General features: G+C 40.3%; 1 protein-coding gene across 4 annotated transcripts in view; it reads right to left on the reverse strand.

The window, feature by feature from the left end:
- fhod3b (formin homology 2 domain containing 3b) overlaps positions 1-22,259 on the reverse strand; it is a 133,070-nt gene that overhangs the window by 106,471 nt on the left and 4,340 nt on the right. For all 4 annotated transcript variants that reach the window (XM_054781107.1, XM_054781106.1, XM_054781108.1 and 1 more), the window contains exons 2-3: positions 15,461-15,567; positions 3,711-3,775 (exon numbers count right to left, since the gene is read on the reverse strand). In XM_054781107.1, the coding sequence (XP_054637082.1) occupies positions 3,711-3,775; positions 15,461-15,567 (172 nt within the window). The remainder of the gene's footprint in view (positions 1-3,710; positions 3,776-15,460; positions 15,568-22,259) is intronic.

The following is a 22,259-nucleotide window of genomic DNA, read 5'->3' on the forward strand; positions in this document are numbered from 1 at the left end:
CAGCAAATGAAGAACATTTTTGAGTAATTGGCAAATTCGCAAATTTGTAAATGCTGATACTGAATCACGACTGTGCGGGGACCAACTGTATAGTATTATCATGACATTTCTAATGTCCACATTTTAAACAAGCACGGTGCAGTGGCTCAGTGTTTATCATCTCTCAGGGGTTTCCAAACTGTGAGCAGCAACAGCAGCAGCAGCTTGAGAGAAATGAAGAAAAAACGTTTTAAATCCTGCTTCAGTTATGTTTAGCGGCAAAATTAATTTGTTTTGTTTCGGGATCTATATTCTTTAACATCAGAGATTTTGCAGTAGTAGATGCCATGGACGACTCTTCAAACTCCGAGACAACTTAAATGTTAATGAGATTCATTGGGTGTCTGTTTGGACTAAATATTTTCGGCCTAGAAACAAACTCGAGCTAATGAAGTTGCATACTGACAAAGACCTTTGTGTTGCGCCTGACAAACGCTCTTAAAAACAAAACAGTCTGTTTTGCTAAATTACAACAAATTACTGCATCCACTGTGGGTTTTACGAAAGGAAGCTTGATAAATTATTAGCTCTTCAGGTAACCACTTTACTTCCTGTACTGACTTTGAGAACTCAGCAGAACCATACCCTGCATATGTGGGCGTTAATGGCTGTGATTATGGAAGCCTTGATTAGCTCTTGCTGTGGTTTATGACACGTACACTCAGAGACACAATTTGTAGAAAGCTAAATACCAAATTGCAATCGTATATTTATTCAAAACAAGACATGCATGTTTAGTTTTAGACAAAATGTTCTTTTTCTTCGCAGGTAGGGTTAATTCTATAAAAATTACAGCTTCATTCATATTAAACTGCACATTCCAACAGTAATGGTAAAGTTAATACGCGCCTATTAGTTCCAGACATAAAGAAATAACATCCCTTAAGGGAGACAGAGCATAAGTCTTGTCTAAGGCACTTCATTGTAAAAGTAAAGTTTTAGTTTCACATCAATTCCTATTATAAAAAGACAAAAAGTACAGCCTGCAACACAAGCCTTGACAATATGTGGGCTCCTCTTTGGGGACATTTTGGACTTTCTGACCATTTTGGACTTTCTGACTGACAGTAGTGACGTGCCAATTGACTTAATACACAACAAGAGCGGTGTGCAGTCTCAAGCAAACCAGTGCATTTTGTCTTTGGAGGACTAAAGAATGATCTCCTGTGCAGAGGCAAAAAATCACCTTGTACGGCTGCACTCATGGGGCTACAGGCTAAACCCGACAGTCAGATAAAATTAGGCTCAAATGTCTGGACAAGTTACAGTAACAGTGACCACCTTGACTGGAAGAAATAAATCAGCTAGCCTCGCGGGTAGTCCACTGAGTACACTGGGCAACAGGTGGCTGTCAACTTAAAAAGAAAGCGGGTCATCATCCACTTAAGGGAAGAGCAGCAAGTCTGTCTGCTTCTCTGCAGGCTGCACTAAGCTCAGCCAAGCAACAGCAGGAGGACAGAATGAGGATCTGTGAAGCCACTTCACGGTGGAAAACACCCATTCGATTATGTGGCGAAGGCAATCTATTTGAAGGAAATTGTATGAAACATGAATGAAACTCTGTGCGCGCTTTGGTGTGGTTAGCTTAGCGTTCCAAAGGCTGTGCAGTCAAGGACATATTTTGTGATGTAACTCAAATATTCCAAATTATATTTGCACGGGTGAATATGTAGGTTCGTTTTATATTTTGCTATATTTACCAGCTTAGATTTTATGAAAAGCTTCAAAAATACAATTTGAAAGAGCGGCGCTGTCACAAATGCAGAGGGAGAGAGCAGACCAGAAAGACAGCATTTGTAACCTCTGCATGCTTTTTGCTGTAATTTAACACTCATTCATGTCTTTGCTCCGTTTAGGGTTCACTGTTTTGAGTTCAAGTGAACCAAATCGCATCAGAGTTCACTTGCAAGTGCACCGAGACCCATCACTCAAGAGGTCTCGGACCGCTTGTTTGGTTGATCAGATTGGTTGGTCAGAAGACTGTGTTCACGCTTGACCAAACAAACGGTACTAGCAAAGCGAACACATGAGAGTTTGTTTTAACCAAACCAAAAATACAAGCGTGAACGCACCCTAAAACAAGGAAAAGCCCTATTGTAGCCCACTCCATAAACACCACAGACGAGTGGATTGAAACATCTGAAACCCCTACAGTATATTCTGCCACAAAAACTGACAGAATTTCAAAAGATTTAAGGGTTAGAGCATGTCTACTTCATAACGCTCATACACATAAGCCTTTTCATGTAATAATCTACTATAAAAATAGTGATGTCAAAAGAACAAAAAAATACGACAATACCTCCTGTATTTTTCACATGCAACGGATGGCAGCTGATGCAGCCCTACCAAAGTATGCTGGGAAACCTCATTCCCTGACACCTTACGAGCTGGCCATCAAGTTGACAGTCCAGACTTTTAGCTCAATGGCTAGGACTCTTGACTCTCATGCTCCGGACCCTGGAATGAGCCCAGGCAGGTTACATTGGTGCTGAAACCCAGGATGAGATTGAGGTTTAGGCAGGTGCTAGCCAGTGTGGTTGTGCAGATGTACGTCGGTAAACTAGAGTGCTTGGCTCTCATTCTGTGGACGCTGGTTTGAGCCATGCATGTACACAGGGTCGGACCAGATTGAGCGCAAGATTTATGGAGTGAGTTGGTAGACCTGACTCCCTGACACACAGCCATCGACTTGACAGTCCGAGCTTTAGTTCAATGGCCATGCTCTCGACTCTCATTCTACGGACCCGGGCGAAACGCGGGGTTGGCTGGACCTGGGGATACACATTTGTGTGTATATTCTTTCTCACACAGTGTGTACCAATGAAAAGAAGAGTATGAGGGAATTAAATCTAAAACTAAAAAAAAGAATTTTCATTAAAAGCTACTAACAGCAGTTACTTGTACTGTAACAAAGATCCATGCTTCTAGGATTCTTGACAGTGTTTAACAAATAACTTGTCACATTACTGGAGTGCCTGCAAAAGTGGTATTTCTCATTTCTTGTATTTCTTCCTGAGATTTGAAACTTCACTAATAGCAGTCATGGCTCAATGAGGAGGATAAATCACAAGAGAAGCGAGCTACTTTCTAGAGACCAGTATGTATACATGTGTATCACTACATGTGTGTGCTTCTATGACCATGTAAACAGGCAGCAAATAATGAACAGCTATTAAAAAAAAACAAATAAGTGGAAAGTATCTTTCACACAGGAGCATGAGCCAAAAACTGACGGACTTCATATTAGTAAAAGCTTAAGCAGCTGCTGATATGTTCATCGTGTGTCTGTGTGTGTGTGTGCGTGTGTGTGTGTCACTAGCAGGCAAGTCTCCATGTGTTTCCACTCAGCTCTTTGTGCTAGTTCCCTCACATTACTCAGACACCAGGAGGCCCAATAAAGAAAAGTGACAGAACACAGTAACTCTAAAAACATTAAATGTTTTCAATCTGTGTCCTGCGCCAACATGCAGCCTAGCAGAGTGTCGCAGAGTGCTAATTTGCGCTCAAATTAAGAATCAAGCTGTTTCCCTACAGCCTGCCACTGTGCATTGTGTGCAACCCCAATAAAAAAAAGCTGCTGGTAATAGTGGCAATTAAAGCTCATACCTCACTGGTGATGCGGCACACATTTCACCATTATGAAGGGATAAATACAGTACAGTACTCACCGATGCAGGCGTGGACTCTGATTGACAGCTGCGTTCGAAGTATAAGGCTGTGTTTTTTGCCTCTTCTGTAAAGAAAATGAGAAAATGGAGAGAGTGAATATGTGTTTATTAAGACATAAACGGAATGTCGCCAAGCAAGCTTCATTATGCCTGTAAAGGAAGCCACTAATAGAAAATAGAGGAGAACAGCTTGAATAAAAACAAAGTGCTGATACAAAAATGTTTTGTGTTCTCAGTTTCTGGAAAACAAAAGTGAACGGGGCAGACAGCACAACAATGAAAAGGTCTCCATGGGTGAAAATGACGGATGGGAGCAGTCCACGGGTCAACCCCGCCCTCCGTGTTAATGGAGACATGCAAAGACCCGATCACCATCCTGTCAACATCTTACAATGTCTGAGTGACAATCTGAGACAAAGATGCCAACAATGCACCCCTGTGCTATTCACTGCTTCAGGAAGAAGCTTGCTCCTTGATTTATGGACGAAGTCGCATGTAAAGCCCGTGTTTCAAAGGAGTAAGGCCAAGATTTATGGTGTGCCTGTTCAAAAAAGATGGCATCATACAGAAAGTAGTTATGTGGACCCTTCTTCCTCCTTTAGTGATTTCTGTCACCCCTGCCTTTGATAATATTTAACCCCCAATATGTTTGCCCCTCTTGAATATTTACACAATTTAAAAAAAATTAACAGTCAACTGGGATTTGGTCCTTTTATGGGGAATATCTGGAGCCTTATTAGCATTATGAGTTTTGTTTTACCAAATCGCCAAAACCAATTTTCCTAAAACTTTGTAGGCAAGTGGGGTATGTAATAAGGAAGAAGAAAATGAGATTTTGGTGCATATCATGTTGCCTTCGTTATTTTTTCACTTCGGTTAACACTGTCGGCTTTTTTAATGATCCAAATTAAAATTGTTCCACCTTGGCGGAGGTCTGTGCTTGACTGATGAGTACCATCCTAGTTAACTCCACATGTACCTGTTTATATCACTTATACTGTATCATATCAACTTCCTCTAAGCAGTTGGAATCAGGCAAGTCAAACAATAAATAAATGACGTCTGTCTCATGCCAATGTTACCGAGGGTTTCAGGATGCCCGCTGATGTCGGGGAAGTTCGGTGTTAATAAAGAACAGGAGCCACGACTGCAGGATGCAAGTTTATTCATGTACACGTATGTATTCATGTATGTCAGCGCGTCTCTTTCAGCAAAAGTCAAGAGACATTCTCAACCCACACAGCACACTTCCGGATTTTAAAATAAAAGCAATGTGGACTACATCTGGTTTACTTGTGATAACAAAATAAGGGTGTCATAAAAAAGAGCTTACACCAACAATGAGGCAGCAAAGTCTACTAGTGCTAATATGGCTCATAGCTCATAGACAAACCTTTTACAGGTTGTTTGATATTCTGCACCCAGGTTAGTACATATTTACAGTAAGTGCCTGCAGCATCATGTGAGAAACTCATAGCAAAGTTGATCAAAAGTTCATATCATTGAAAAATTCCTGGGGAAGTTCAGACATTTCATCCAGAAAGAAGTCTAATTAGCGCCCTCGTTTAAACCATGCAGACTTTTATGACCCTGCCTCTTAAAAGCATCAGATTGAGACTCGTTAGGAACCGGAATCGAAATGAGGATTCAGGGTCAGAACTAGAATAGTTCCAATTTAAATGATGCCCAACCCTAGTCATAGTTCAGTCCATTACGTTGATCGCAATCAACTGTTGTGTGGGTTGATCACATGTGTTACCTACATCATAAATGTTACTTTGTAGATGTCATATGTCATCAGTCAGTGTCATTAAACTCCCCTCGTGATTCGCTGTTGCTCCTACGTGGCAAAGATTAAATGCTGAAGAGAAAATTCAAAAAGTGGCACATAGAAATGCAACTTTCATCTTTATTATTCAGATTACCGATAAACTAACAACGACAAGAATTCATTAGCTATAACAGAAAAGATGACCAGCCCCTGTCGGAGGTGAGCAAAGTCATGTTTAAACGCTTGAGCACCTTGAACCTCGCCATATTATACCTTGTCGCCACTACCCATCCATCCATCCATTTTCTATACCGCTTCATCCTCATTAGGGTTGCGGGGGTATGCTGGAGCCAATGCCAGCTCACTTCGGGCGACAGGCGGGGTACACCCTGGACTGGTTGCCAGCCAATCGCAGGGTACATATAGACAAACAACCATTCACACTCACATTCATAATTTAGACAATTTAGAGTCGCCAATTAACCTCACCTGTATGTTTTTGGGAATGTGGGCGGAAGCCGGAGTACCCGGAGAAAACCCACACGCACACGAGGAGAACATGCAAACTCCAATGCCCAAGGGAGACTTGAACCCAGGTCTTCCCGATCTCCAGGCTGTTCCTGTGTTGGCCAACATGCTAACCACTAGACCACCGTGCGGCCCTGTCGCCACTACATTGTGCATAAAAATATACCCAAAATGCATAAAGAAGTAAATGGCTCATACCTGATTATAGTTTTCTGTTTAGGTAATATCACTCGATCAAGCCTTTTCTAACATTCCAGTCTACAAAATATGTAATAAAAGTATGTATGATTTGTGCTGATATTGGATTGAGATCAGTATCGGCCAATTGTCGAGGCTGCAATATCTGCATCGGATCAGAAGTGAAAAACTTGTATTGACAGACCCTTAAAATATACAGGTGAGAAATAATTCAGAGTAAGCTGTTTTATCGACACTGGTTTATGTTTTTTAAGTGTGCAGGACTGGGGGGTACATTACATGGCTTCAACAATTAAGACTTATTAGAAGCATCACCTTGTTTCACCTGCACAATGGCAAAGTGAAGCTTTATCACTTTAACAGTCTAAAAAGGAATAATGCAAACAAGGCTAAGAACACAGCAGGTAGAGTTGTCACCATCAGCAATACAGCTCTGACAAATAGGCTTTCATGCTTCCTACACAATGGACTGTGAGTCTTCTGTCTGGCGCCGCACCAAACAGTAGACTGTTAGTGACACTCAAACAGCAGTAGGCCTGACAGTAGACAAAAAAAAACTCAGCTCCAAGAGCAAACAAGCATCATCACTGCTCGATGCATCCAAGCCTGTCAGATACACTGACATCTTTCCGGCTCCAGTCAGTGGGAGACTGCGCACAAGCAGATTACACAGCAGGGGACGTCATCATACCGCCGCTATTTAGCAAATACAACAGCAAGCTTTGGGCAGATGTGAGACAGGAACAACATCTGTCATCATGAGACTGCAAAAAGGAACTTAATCCAAATGTGCAACCAGAACCCTTTAGTCACGAATGTCTGCTTTCTGTCGGCTTCACTGCAACTGTATCCCTTTACTGCACCTGAGGCAATGCAGAGCAGCGTGCTCATTATCAAATTAAACAAACATGCACGGACTACAAGAGAGGCCCACCCACTCCCCAATTAAATGAAAACTGGGCACACTAACAAAGAACACGGCATGCCTGCAGAGGTGAAGTCCACCGCTGCAGAAGTAATCCCAACGATGAACTTCTTGTGGTACCTAATAAACTTTATGGTTCTTTTTTGATCCAACATTTTTCTGTGCATGCCCAGGTGATGGCTGATCACGCCAAGCCAATTAAAGCTGGCGGTTGTTGCTTGGAGGTCACCCATCTAAAATATCGTTATATATTTTTTAATACTGTCACAAAAGAATTGATGATTGGCTTCAATTCCGAGGCATAATGTCAGAACGAGACAAAAAACATAGCTCCTATTTGACATAAACATGAAAATAAGAGGTCTGTTGCAACTTAGATGGGAGGTAACTTGTGTGCACAGTAGGTTTTTATTAAAACGTAGTTTATTAAATACTGAGATTTGTAGAACTCGACAACCAGACTCTGGTATCATAACGTCCCTGCAAATGACTGAACAGGGCCCCAGAGGGTGAAGAATCCGTTTAGTCTCCATGGTGAAGATGCTTCTTTAACCATTGACCAGGCATGCATATTTGTGAACACGCACAACAATGATTACGCTGCACTGCTCTGTTAATCATACCCTTCAAACAGCTTTGCACACACAAAGCAGCCAACTGGTGTTTGATTTCCACCTTGATGTTGAAGTTTCACGACGCTACATTCATTTCCTTTCCTTCAAATGAAATCTAACGCGCACTTGAGTCTATCTACAATGTCCAAGTGGGTCAGAAGAAAATGAAAAACACTGAAAGCAGAGCTGTCCTATGAGAGCAGAGAGGACGTGGTGAGAAACTCTGAATAGTTGTGGCCTTCACAACAAGAGCAATTTGATTTTAATGTGCTTGATTCGTAAATGCTTGTCCAAAATATCAAAAACACTCAGCAGTTCCAAGAATGACGAGATGCAAAGAAAACAAAACGGCTTGCTTTCAGATTTAGAATGTATGCACCCAAGGAATGACTTGCGAAAAGTACCTTCCTTCGGTGCGTACTCACGTGAGGGCTTTGTACAGTTCTTGGGAACACTGGACATCTCCAGTCCATATAATTCAGTGTTTCCCATACATTCATTTTTTTGTGGTGGCCCACCAGAATTTTTCTTGTATATGCGGAAACCTTTGAAAGTGTCCACTTCGGGTTTTGAGAGGAAATATCATTCTCTGTTACGTTCAATCGGTGCAGAAGTCATTGCTGAAGTCATGAGTTTTCTACCACTTTAAGAGATATATTTGAGTAAGTACGTATGTGTGATTTATTGATGTTCTGATACCATTTTAAAATTAGTAAGCCCTAATGGGAACACACTATTTTGCGTACCTGTAGCTTCACTGCTAATGAGCTGTGTGTTTCTCCACGCTTGTCTCTCATAGTGTGTATATCCAAGAAGCGCTATTGTACACTTTATCATATCTCATAAAAGGAGCGGGACAGGGTGGCCTAGTGGTTAGCACGTTGGCTACCCAGTCAGGAGATCGGGAAGATCTGGGTTCAAATCTCCGTTGGGCATCTCTGTGTGGAGTTTGCATGTTCTCCCACATTCTACATTGTTAGGTTAATTGGCGACTCTAAATTGTCCACAGTTATGAATGTGGGTGGTTGTTTGTCTATATGTGCCCTGCCATTGGCTGGCGACCAGTCCAGCCTCTCGCCCGAAGTCAGCTGGGATAGGCTCCAGCATACCATACAGTGAGGATAAGCGGCATAGAAGATGGATGGAGGATACAAATGTTTACATTACACTAGCATAGCTGCAGTATGTGCGCTACAGTGCTAACATTCAGTCATATTTTAACAGTAACATCATGCTAGTTGATGTTAGCCTTTCTGCCGAAGAAGACAAGTAGCAAAGCCTGTTTTTTTGTTGTTCTTTTTTACAAACCTGTGTGGTGGGCATGTTCAAGGTGCATGTTTATTTAGCTGCAGACGTGTCAGAGTTGGTATCATGTCCATGAAGAAGGAGGGTTTTCCTTTATGACGTCATGGAACCCAGAACTTCAAACGCAACCGTCTCAGTGCCTCTTCTCTCAAAAGTGGAGCAGACGAGTGAGGGAAATGACGTTGGGTGCCCATAAACAGGCACATATTACTGTTAGAAGGATGTACTGTGACAAAATAGTCATCCCTCATTTATGCCAGTTAATTGGTTCCAGACCTGACCGCGATAAGTGAATTTCGATATTAATAAATGGAACATTTTCATAGTTAGAGCATAGAAAACAATCTTTACTCTTGTTAGAGCCCTGCAGACATGAAATAACGCTCCTGTGGCCACCTTTACACACCTACTATTCTTTCTTTACACTATTGCTCAACTGTAATGCCCAGGCTATGGGATCACAGCAGGGACACACGAGACGGCCATAGCTTTAACCATTAGTAAGCTAGCGAGCTAACTAGTTAGCCTTCAATTATTCTGATTCCAAATGATTCATAATTTTTTAAGAACAGCGAATGAGCGAGGGAACAATAATCGAACCACAATATTGTGAGGGACGACTGTAGTTCTCTATCACGGTTTAATCATTAATCATGCAGTTTTGTGGTTGAATGTGGCCTCTTCATAGTAAAAAAATCCCTGCATTTTTAAGCAAATGTTATGTATTTTTTGTCTAAATTAAGCATTTTCAAGCATAAAAACGGCTCAATTAGCTAAAATACAGTACAAATACAGTATAAGGCATTAAGACGATGCATTCAAATTGTGATATGTAGTATTCTACACTGGTCGCTAGATGTCAGTAATGTTACTGTAATGTTCAGTGAGACACACATACTCTAGGCCAGGCTTGACTGCCAAAACAACAGGCTTGTACTGCAAGTTTGAATGACCTCACAACAATCAGAATCATCATGATAATAACACAGATTACTGTTGTGGCCAAAACCCATGCTAAAGTAAAACTCAACTCTGAAACCCCAAATTCACTTCCTGTCCTCCACATACTGTACGTGGGAAACATACGAAAACACAAAACACACGAGCACAAGTTTTATTATGTCTGAAATGGATTCTTTTTTGTCATTATGTCTACTATATTGTGTCATACTATAAGGATATTATTTAATGTCCACAGGGCTCTATCAATGTTAAAAAACATATTTAGCAGGTCGTAAACATGTTTTGTATGGTCTAACTACAAAAATATTACATTTATAAATAAGGAATCCGACTTCGCAGAAATTCACTTATCACGGTCGCGTCTGAAACCAAATAACTGCCATAAACGAGGGATTACTGTATCAAACTATCGTGATATTTACCCCTACGATGGATTATCCATACACCTTTGCCGTGTATAATTGTTTAAAATTATTATTTAAATATAGCTGCTATAAACTTCACTGTTCCTTCTCACTGATTTCCATGTCATCCAGGAGGAGTTCCTTACGAGACTGGCAGAAAATCGGGCGGGAGTCACAGAAAAAGAAAAAACAACGCAGCGACATGGTGTAGTTAAACAGAAAGATGCGTCAGCATAGTTGAAGTCAAAAGTGTGGACTCACTTTGGCGTTTATAGTTTGGATGAGACAAAGCTGGATAAGGACCTTACAGTATGGAAGAAGTGTCTCACAAAAATGTGAGACACTTGTTCGTGGAGAAAATGTTGGTTTTTCTACTCAAATGCTAAATGTTTTGAGTGCAATATTGTCAACATAGCCCTCACCTCAGCCTCATCTGGGTCACTCCATCACTAAATATTTATTTTGTTGTGCTTCTACTTAATAAATTTGATCTATTTGAGAGCCATGAGATGTGTCCTGTTTATACTTATGTTGCACTAAATATAGTGTCATTATTTTTGCACCATTACTGTTTGTAATCCAAAATATAAACTATAATTTCTTTCTTTGTTTGTTTAGTTTCACCCTATCACTGTTTTGCGATATTATCGTTATCGTGAGCCATGTATGGCAAACCATGTCATATCGTGGGGTACCCTGAGATTCCCAGCCCTAGTTAGAACATCATAAAATCGTCACTTTTGCATAATAGGGAGGCTTTCAAATCATTTAATCTTCAATCAGAAACAGTCACCTGATTTTACAACAACTGACAAGCACCGCCTAGTTCAGTGCTACAAAGGATATCGTGTGTATGTAAGGGATTCAATTAAACCATCATAGCTAGATCCCTAAATGCCACACTGACTATCTTAAACTGTGCACATGTCCAAGCACATGCCTGGCCTACACGGCCCATTTATAACTTAGAGGGACTGTAACAGCAATGGGACGGGGGATTTATGAGACCCAATCGTCTATAGCTGGGCTTCATGCCGTGGTGTGGAAGTGATTATGGCCCTTAAGCTCTTGTGATATGGATATCTCCTGGCTCTGTCAGGAGGACCATACTTTAATCTGATTGTGAAGACTCAAGGTATGACACAGGCACCCCTGGAATGTAACCTGTCATTAATATCAATTACAGACGCACATAATGGCCAAATGGATAATGGCGGGGCTTTAAAAAAAAAATCAAGCTTTTGCTTGTTAAATTATGCTAGAGCAGGGGTGCTTTAGCAAGGTCAACATGTAGGACTTGGCAGATACATAAAATGTGATAAATACTTTGGAGTTCTTTCGACAGTTTTTATATACGAGACTTGTAAATGCAAAATGCCTCATCAGACGTAATAGTCATCAAACCAACAACAGAGCTGTGGCGAGTGGCGCGGGGATGGGGAGGGGTGGGGGGGTGTACTCTTGCACATATCATAGCCATAAAAAGCCAGGAGGTCTACTGCCCTATTTTTACAAAATAATTGGCCGACCACCTTCTCCCCCCCTCTCTGCCCGGCCTCCTCAGACAACACAGTGTGGTTTTAATGACACACATCCATACCAGCTTGTGCCAGCTGGCAAGACGTGCTCCCTGGCAGCCTGGATCTGTGAGGAGGGAAGACGTGCACCACTTTAACCTCACAGCTCCCACTACCTTCCCATAAGCTCTACAAAATACAAACGATCTCACTTCACTTGGAATCGGGGGGAAAGACAGTCGCCCGATCGACACGCCAAGCCGGAGAGCCACAATGTGAATTCCACTTTAAATAAATAAATCCCATACATGTTTGTGGTCCAGTCGACCAGAAACACTCATGCCAACCTTTGGATTGTGATCCTCCACAGTGGGCGGCACATGAGTGGATACATCAACACACCCTACAGTACATAAAACATATGGAGTCAATAAAAAACCTGGCCAAAAAGTCAATGAAAAAAAACACAAACACAATTTTCAGTCTTTCTCTTCTTCATCCAGATCTACAAATGATGTCAAGATAAAGCACAATAGATGCCGAGAATTGTGAAGTGGAGTCACTTCTAATGGGAACATTGAGGTAATGTAAATTGTGATGAGGGCAATTACTTATGAAACATGTCGACACCTCCTAAGTGGGTTGTGTGATTTCACTGTTGACCTGTGGCCAGGCTTTTTATAAGACATGGGCACGTGAGGGTCCTGGAAACTCTTAACTATCTTGTTTCTTAACCTTGGTCAAGAATGAGTACTCAACGCAGTCCGTTTCACACCAAATATAAATGCATGCATGTTTTTATTAGGGCTGTCAAATGATTACTAATGTTAATCAGATTAATCACAGTTTTCAAATTAATGAATCATGATTAATCACCATTTGCCACTATGTCTGAAGTATGCCAATTTTTACTGTATTTTATTGAAAGAAAAATAAAAGCAGGACAGGAGTATATATATTTGTATGTATTAACTGCTCCAAATTAACTGAAAATTAATCAATCTAATCTTAAAATCTATTTACCTAATTGTATTTACTAGTTTCTGTAATAGTAGCAGAATATTTGAATCACACTTTAACCATGTTATTATGAGCAATGAGGGGTTGCATTCAAAGACACCATGTAACTTTAATTCACATGTTTTGAGTTTATTTTCTGGGATTTCGGAGCGTACTTAAATGCAGCAAATTGTTCTCCCGCATTAAGAGTTGCAAAGTGAGTGATAAGAATATCCACTTGTTGTTATTCTTTGTCTTTTTGTTTATTTAAACCACACATATACGCATAATAAAGGCGTTTTGTGATGTTCGGAGTGTCCATGAATGCATCTCGCGGTAGTCGAGTGACAATGAGGAAGTGTCGTTCTGGACTAGAGACGTGTTTGTTTGGAGTTGGAGATACATATATGGTGTTGGAATTGCACTGCTGTTGATGTGTTCAGGTCAGAATAAAGTTATAAAACAGCGGCAGACTTTGTGTGACTCTGTGGGGAGCTACACTGTGCCACCGTCTGTCGTCATAACAGAGAGGCGTTGCTTGCCATGATGTGTATACAGTAGTTATGCAAAAAAATGTAATGTAATTAACTAATTAATTTAGTTACCACCGTTAACGAGCTATTTTTGATATTTTTGATGAAAAATACACTTTTAAAGTCGCGCAAAACCTCTACAGTCGTCCCTCACTACATTGCGGTACGAACATTGCTCCCTTACGCTATTGCGTTTTTTCAAAAATGTATTAATCAATAAATGATTGCTGTTTCGTGGTTGACTGCGGCGTGTTAGACATGACATTACCGTCACACTGCATGGAGTCAGCCATGGCATGTCAGACATAGTGAAAACCCATTCTGTGTGCAGATGGTAAGTTTTTGGCTTCTTACTTTGTCCTTCTTCCCCACTTTCTTAAGTTTAGAATAAGTAAATTGGAGAGGCTAACTCGTTAGCTCGGTAGCTTGCTATGCTAGCTGTTCCCGTCCCTTATGTCCTTATATTATTTCATGTCTAAAGGGCTCTAATAATGCTAAAAACTGTATTTAGAATGTCATAATCAGGTTTTCTATGCTCTAGCTACAATAATGTTATAAACAAGGAATGACCGTATATACATTAATAATTAATAATAATCATTATTATTATTATTATTAATAGATTAAGTGGTTTGCTTTTTCTTTGTCTTCCTTTGTTTTTTTTGTGATGTCACTACAAAAGGGTACCTGTGATACTCAATAGCAAACGTGTAATGATAACCATAGAACTAGAAATGGATATTATAGTGAGGTAGGCATGTCTCTCCTGGCTGCTAGTATAATATGGAAAATATGACAATTATCCAACTGTTTCATCTTTAAGTGAAGCAATTCAAGCATAAGAATGAATCCTCCCTCTGCACGTTCAAAGTGACAGGTAAATACAATTTATTGTATTCAGGTTTTAATATAACGCTTATAACTCATTTTTATACTTGTATGACAGTTCCATGCAGCTGAATCACCTTCTGCAAAACACTTAACACTTCCTTGAATGCATTATCAAAGGGTCTAATTTTATTTTATTTAGCCTTACTACGACTGTATATCGAGATGAAAGGGCGGCACAGTGGCCTAGTGGTTAGCATGTTGGCCATACAGTCAGGAGATCTGGGAGATCTGGCTTTTAATCTCCGTTAGAATCTATGTCCAACCGGTGTTCGTGTGTAGGTGTTCTCCGGGTACTCCGGCTTCCTTAATCGCCAACTCTAAATTGTTCATCCGTATGAATGTGAGTGGGAATGGTTGTTTGTCTATATGTGCTCTGCGATTGGCTGGCAATCAGCCCAGGTTGTACCTCACCTCTCACCCAAAGTCTGCTGGGCTACATTCCAGTATACCCTCGTGATCCTAGTGAGGACAAGCGGCATAGAAAGTGGATGGATATCGCGATGAACTTATTTTTACATGTGCATGGCAGTTAAAAAAAGGCAAATGCCGGGGTGGCATGGTAGAGTGGTCGTCTCCCAACCTGAAGGTTGCGGGGTTCGATCCTCTGTCGTCCCGTGACCATGTTGAAGTGTCCTTGGGCAATATACTGAACCTCCAGTTGCTCCTGATGCTGCGTCATCAGCAGGTAAATGTGCTAACAGTGCCAAAGCGCTTTGAGTGCCTTGGAGGTGGAAAAGCGCTATGCAAGTAAAAGACCATTTACCATTTAAAATGATCGGTAAACATTGACTGTACAGTTAAAGGTTTTATAATGCCGATGATTGACTTAATTCACCTTATTGTTTAGAAAATGGGTGAATGGTTGAAGAGACATAAATAGCATATATTACAGCATATACACATATCAATACAAACAGCATATTCCTACAAGATTTTCCATGTGCTAAAAGACATTATGCAAGCAAGAGTCCATCAAGAGTAAAGACTACCCCCCCCCCCACACCACCACCACCACCAAACCACATGAAAGCAAAAGAATGAGAAAGAAATGAGAGGGAAAACACACACAGACAGGGAAGATGGAACAGAGAAATGATCTTACCCTCCGTCGTCTTGAAATCCTTCCAGCTCGTCCTTTTGCTCTGCCAGCGTCGACTCCAAGTCCAGATAGCTTCCATTGTGGGACAATTGCAGTGCACAGTCATCAGCCTGCAGTGGCGAGAGGAAAACAACAGCATTGGAAGATCTGCTGTGTCCAACTACACTCCATTCTGACTAGAGTGCAACCGGGTAATTTGGACATTAATATAAGCTTTTTTTAATCGGTTACTTCATCAAGCAGGCATTAGTTTCCCCCGAATCTTCATTTTTCATCTTAGCAAGACCTTTTGGACAACTTCATGCTTCCATCTATGAGGGAAACATTTGGGGAATGCCCTTTTCTGCTCCCATTGCACACAGATGATCTAGAACAGATATGGGGAGCCACCAGGCCTTCTCTCAGGTTAGACATCAGTGACCTCAAGACATTAGTCATGTGACAGTTGCCAAATGCGCCACACATATTTTACCTTCATGTCTAATCTGCTCCTAACCGCAAAATGTCTTCTTATCAGCTCCTGTCAGCACTTAACAATGACAGATTTGGGAGAAGCATGGCCGTCTGATGTCTCTTATCTTACTGTCACACGCCATGGTTCTGTAGTGCAGGTGCGATTTCTCAGGTCTTAAAGGCTTTTCATCAGCTGATTTGTTAAAGACACATGAGTCCAGCTGACCTCCAAAGTGGAGATATGAATCCACTAACGTGCAGGTGTCTAATAAAACACACAATACACAGTGGAAGGGCTGCACTAATTGTCTGTTTCCTCGCAGTACAGTGTAAGCCAGGGGTGGCCATAACGTCGATTGTGAACAACCAGTAGAGCGTGAAAGTAGTGTGGGTCGATCGCATAAAGATCACTTTGTAGATGTCATATGACATCAGTCAGCTGACATTAAGCTCCCCTCCTGATTCGTTCGTGCTCCCCGGCGGCAAAGGTTAAGTGGTGAACAGACATTCCAAGATACGCACGGAGATGCAACTTTCATCTTTATTATTCTGATTACGGATAAACTAACCCAGCGGTAGGATGCCTACATCTATAACAAGGGTCTCAAACTCAATTTCACCTCACGATACGATACAATTCACAATACACTCAGTCCCCTACTAACGAACATCCAACGTGCGAACTTTCGGATATACGAACAAAGCCGACTAGTCTATATTTTCATGTGTTTTGCCTTATAAAGTCCATATTTATACTGCTACGTGCTTGACCAGCCAGCCTATATTTATACTGTTACATGATTGACCAGCAGAGGGCACTGTGACACTGCTAATGGGACCAACAGCGGTAGAACAGCGGTAGAGAGAAAGCTACATTGTTAGCTGTATCATACAACCCGGACAGAGCGTGTGATTAAAGTTTAGGAAGAGTTAATAGGCCTGCTTAATTCTACACCACCCATAGAACACTACCTCTTTTACAAGAGTCTAACGACGACGATTTGTCCTTTTTTTCAATAACTCCTCCTCCAACTCCACCACAACGAGTATGCTCGACCACTCCTCTTCAAAGGTAAATAGCATTTATCATTACGTATTATTATATCACTTTTATTATTGTTTTTTTCATTAATTATCCTCGTTTAATATTACTACTACATCCAAACTCATATTTACATACATACACATATACTGTATACGTATACACGTACATGTAGTACCTATATCATTGGTAATATTACCTTTTCCCCTACTTAAGAACAATTCAACATAAGAACGGTCGTCTAGAACCAATTGTGTTCGTTAGTTGGGGACTTAGTGTACATCCATGTGATAACACCACTGTTAGTTCACTGTTGGTGTTTACTTGCCCCTATAAGTATGTAAGTAACACTGAGCTTGCCCAGATGTGGTGGGCTGCAGTTACACTACTCTTCGATGTCCAGTCGTGGGCCACAAGGTACGATTTGGTGGGCCGCAAATGGCCCGTTGACCACGAGTTTGAGTCCCCTGATCTATAACAAAAGTTATCCGTTCACTGTAGCGTCTAGTTAGGTAGAAAAAAATTCAATTGTGTGATGGCTTTGCGTCCTGAACTCCACTATAAAAAGGTGTGTTTTCTACACTTCCGTTTGTTAAACTATTATTTCATGATTAATTAGAAAATGTACCTATTGCTGAAACCTTTTTAATACTGTACGTTGCCTTGACTTCAGCTGTATTGTCTTTTGTATAATCATTTTATTTTATTGTATATCTGTAATGTTTGATAGCAAATGCTGACTGAACGTAATACATGAACTGTGTGTCTAATTAACACCATGTAGCTCTTTTGACTGACATACTACTCAGGTTATTGAATGACATCAACTATTTTGATGACCTACAAACTTTGAAACTGTGAATGCGAGATACTAATCATTAGCATTTAGTATAGTAGTTTCAAACTTTACGGTTCGATTTTGCTGTATCTTGACCCATATTGGTTTTTCTTTAGCGTGTAAGAAGTAAAAGTGTTGGATGGATGTTAAATATTTAAAAAATTATTTTAACATAATTTTTTTTCCTCTAAAATGATGCAACAGAACTGTTAATACACATCCCAAAGTGTAAATCTACAGTAAGAAAGATCAAATACAATGGAAGCTCAGTTAGCATACGCCCCAGTCAGCGTGTTTTTCGGTTAACTTTTACCCCGCAATTGTGCCTCGGTTTGCATGCATTCTCCGGTTAGCATACGTTAATGGCGCGCTTAATACACTGTGTGTGTGCAACTGCGTTCTTAACGTATTTTTAACTCTAATTGGCCCTCCTAAGAAACAGCTAGCAACTGGAAGTCAGCTATGTTACGTTTCCTGTCTATGATGTCATCAGGCATTGACCCCCTTTTTATAGTTTTACAATTATAGTTGTACATGCATAAAACAATTCTAAATCCATATAAATGAAAAATGAAAGGGATAAATGAACATTTAAAGTTACTTTTACCTTCACTGAAGAAGTGACTGTTCCCAAAGACACGATGTGGCAGCGAGATCGACCCCCACCACTTTCCTGTTTTATTGAATTCAATAGGGCTTTTCACTTTCTTGATCAAAATGCTGGCACTTGCCACTTTCTTTGGCTCCATTTTGGGTTATTGAGGTGAGAAACACTATCGAATTCAAGAAATAACTCATGGGTGGCAAAACAGGAAGATGATGGTGGTTGATCTCGCTGCCATATCGTGTCTTTTGGAACATTCATGTCAAAGAAGGTAAAAGTAACCTTAAATGTTTATTTATCCCAGTCATTCATCATTTATATACATTTAGAATTGTTTTCTGCATGTCAAACTATCATCGTAAAAATACAAAAATGTGTTTTGTGTTAACATTTTTGGCTTTCTGGAAGGATTCATTGGATTTACATGATTTCTTATGGAAAACATTTATTCAGTTAGCATCCGTTTCGGTTAAAGTCGTACCTGAAATGAATTAATGACGCTAACCTATGTTCTACTGTATATAAAATGAAGGTCAAAAGTGGTTATTTTAGTTTATGAATATTTCTATTAAAATCTATATTACTTAAAATAAGCAAAGTAATCCAACATTTCAACAGAAGAAGAACATTTGATCTGATTGTCAGGTGTCTCCTCCAGCATACTAAGAAGAGCAGGAAAATCATATCATTCACAGTACATAACATTTTGGCATGTTTGCAAGAAGCGTGTCCTTGAAAACGCAACATATAATAGTTAGAGACATATTGGAAAGACCATATGAAGGACAGAGTAAACATATGCACAGCACTTTAATCCTATTACTTCCCTCAGGGTGACAATCGTATTAAGATTACTGTCCTTAGCCCAAAGTGGGCAATAGGAAGACTTCAGGCAGAGAGAAAAGAACTAAACACAGACGAGGGATGTGAACGCTTCACCAGACTGCAAATTACAGACTAGTAAATCCAGACATGCACACCAAAGTAAGGCTGAACATTTATTTATGCCAAGAGACTAACTTGCCTTTAACTTACCGGTGAGTGACAGTCACATGAAACGTGTCACAAGGAAGACACTAAATCTAAATAACGACAGGCACCTAAAAGAGGAAGCATTTTGGCGTTTGAAGTGTTTTTACCGCTCTATAATAGCACTACCAGTTTTCTGGTATGACTATTACACAGATTTACGGTATACAGTATACAGTATAGTATACAGTACAGGTACAACTTGATGATTTAAAACTAAGCATTTTACACTTTTACACATTCTCCGACTCACCATATACTGTACATGACCTGCAGTATTGTTCATTTTCATATACAGACATGATTTAGTCATAAAGCGGCCAACAGTATTGTGTTCGCTCTTTGACAGTTAGATTTCATATCCACCACCTTTCATAATAGAAAGCAATAGAAAGACTCCCAAATTATCCACAGAGTAAAAAAAAGATGTCATTACATTAATGCCATCGCTCCTCCGCATGCGTTACAAAGCGCAGGTGAGAAATTGTCAACGCGTGACCATAAAGAGACAGAAATGACATGCTATCATGTACAGTCATGGCCAAAAATATTGGCTTGCGCCTCTTGCAGCACCTTCTTCTAAATAGACATAACAGAGAATTGCTGTAAGAAACACTCAATAGCACTCCCTGTGGTACAGTTTGGTACTGCAAGATGGTAACCACTACATTTAAGGAAAACTGCACTTTTTAAAAAATATTTTGCCCATCATCCACAATCCTTATGTGAAACATGAAAACATATTTCTTTCCATTTTCGGTGCGTTCTACAGAAAGAAAATAAATAAATAAATAAATAAATAAATAATAAATAAATGAGCGAGCAAGCGTCATGAGACACACCTATTTTGACTATAAAGTCGTCTAAAAGATCTCTCACATTTTATCGTTTTATGTACCTACTTAAATCATTGAATCGGAATGAACCTCAAATGGTGGTTTGAGGTTTAATTTGGACCCTGTGTTCAGCAGGTTACTGAGACCAAAACCCACAGCTCTTAGTCATGCAAATGAGGTAGAGCCAGGGCCAAGCCAGAACAATAGATGCTAACTAGCCAGTATCAGAGTCGTTCATACCCAACTACAGGGAGCTACACTTCCCTTTGTTCGGAGGTGCTAATGGCAGGATTACTCCGCCCAGTCTTAGTGTAAGGAACCATAGGAGGAGGGTGTTGGCACACCAATTCCACCCACTCTTACTGTATTTAAGGCCTAGGCTACCAGCACTTGTTAGTTCGCTGACGAAGCTCTTCGGATGAGGAGCAAAACGTTCGACACTTTCTTCACAGAAGTACAGATGACGTCTCAAGAAGCCTTTTCCTCGTACCTACTTAAAGTATTTTTGCCTTATTTTGATCATTTGATGATCGGAACTTCTTTCCTGGGCGCATTGATTTCACATAGCATTAGAGAAACGAACGCCAACACCTAATTCACTTTTCCAAACTCAGAAATAAACACGCAGAAGCAGTGGTGTCAGCTCAAATATGTAGTCTTACGTTTTTGTAGTAGTGTGAGGTGTTGTGAGCACGATGCTGACGCGCTGTCGGCGAGTCTGTAGTGAAGCTAGTCGCTAGCTGGCTAGTAGCTAGCCGGTGTCTTATGGCTAAGTGTCAATGCGCCAGTAATGTAGTTGGATCGGCATAACAATGTTGATAACAATAATAACAATGTCACTGTAGCTTTTTTATATGCATGTTACATTATACTGTATGTAAATGAAGCATTGCTGGCGCTTTTTGGAGTCTTTTTCAGAAGGCTTCATAGTTGGAATACTGTAAGTGTATCCCATTACGTGCAGTAATGAGCTGTCTGTTTTGATCTGTTTTTGTATCTTTAGAACACACAGAAAAGAGAAAGACATATGTTTTCATATCTCACATGAGGATTGTGGATGATGGGCAAAATTCCCCCAAAAAGTGCAGTTTCCCTTAAATATCTATAGAAATTGTTGCTTACGGAGCCGTAGGTCAAGCTTGTAGTTGTTATTCAAGCATACTTTTATTGATAGTAATTAGGGATGCACCAATTACAATTTTCCTGGCCAATCACCGATCACCAATCTTTAAAAAGCATGACCTGCCGATTCCAATTTTGGCCAATACCGATTTTTTTATTTTTATAACTGACAGTATACGACCTCCAATGTTCCAATCTTTTTTTTGTTGAAAAACATTGAACAATACTTGTGAAACAATACAAACTTGTTGTTTTAACGGCACATGAGGTCGTTCTCTCAAATATAAATAAAATGTTTTGAAAATTGCTGTCCAAACGACTAAATATATCAGTTGCTTTTGTCTTTTATTGTTCGCATTTAAAAAACAAACAAATGACCAAAAATAAAGCGCAAAACAGTATTTTGTTTTACAAATAAAGGAAATCACAAGGTTTGAGGTAGTTAATAAAATAATCATCTACAGGACAAACGAATGGCGGGTCGTCCAATGCCATGAACGCCATCATTTTCCTCACACTAGCTTTGCCCTTTTCACTGCTCATAAGCACTAACAGCGGCCCGCTGTTACAATACATCGTAACGTAACTGTTCCGAGTTAGCACAAGTTGCAGGGGGAACGTTTTGAGTGTGACACCGTACCGGAAGAGAGCTGGGCTGGTTGAACATGTTATGCATAAAGTTCTAGTGAGCAAGTATACAGCTATATAGAACTGTCCACTCTTGAAACCGCTGCTGCCTGCTCCTGCTCGGTTTAACTTTAGCCGTAGCTTGAGTGCTAGCTTCACATGCAGCATACTTAACGGTGCGGTGGTTTCTTAAATGGCGAATGAGGTTTGTTTTGTTTGCGGCTCTACCACAGCTTATTTCGGCCTTACAT

This window comes from Dunckerocampus dactyliophorus, chromosome 7, assembly GCF_027744805.1.
Source record: "Dunckerocampus dactyliophorus isolate RoL2022-P2 chromosome 7, RoL_Ddac_1.1, whole genome shotgun sequence".
Taxonomy (NCBI): Eukaryota; Metazoa; Chordata; class Actinopteri; order Syngnathiformes; family Syngnathidae; genus Dunckerocampus; species Dunckerocampus dactyliophorus.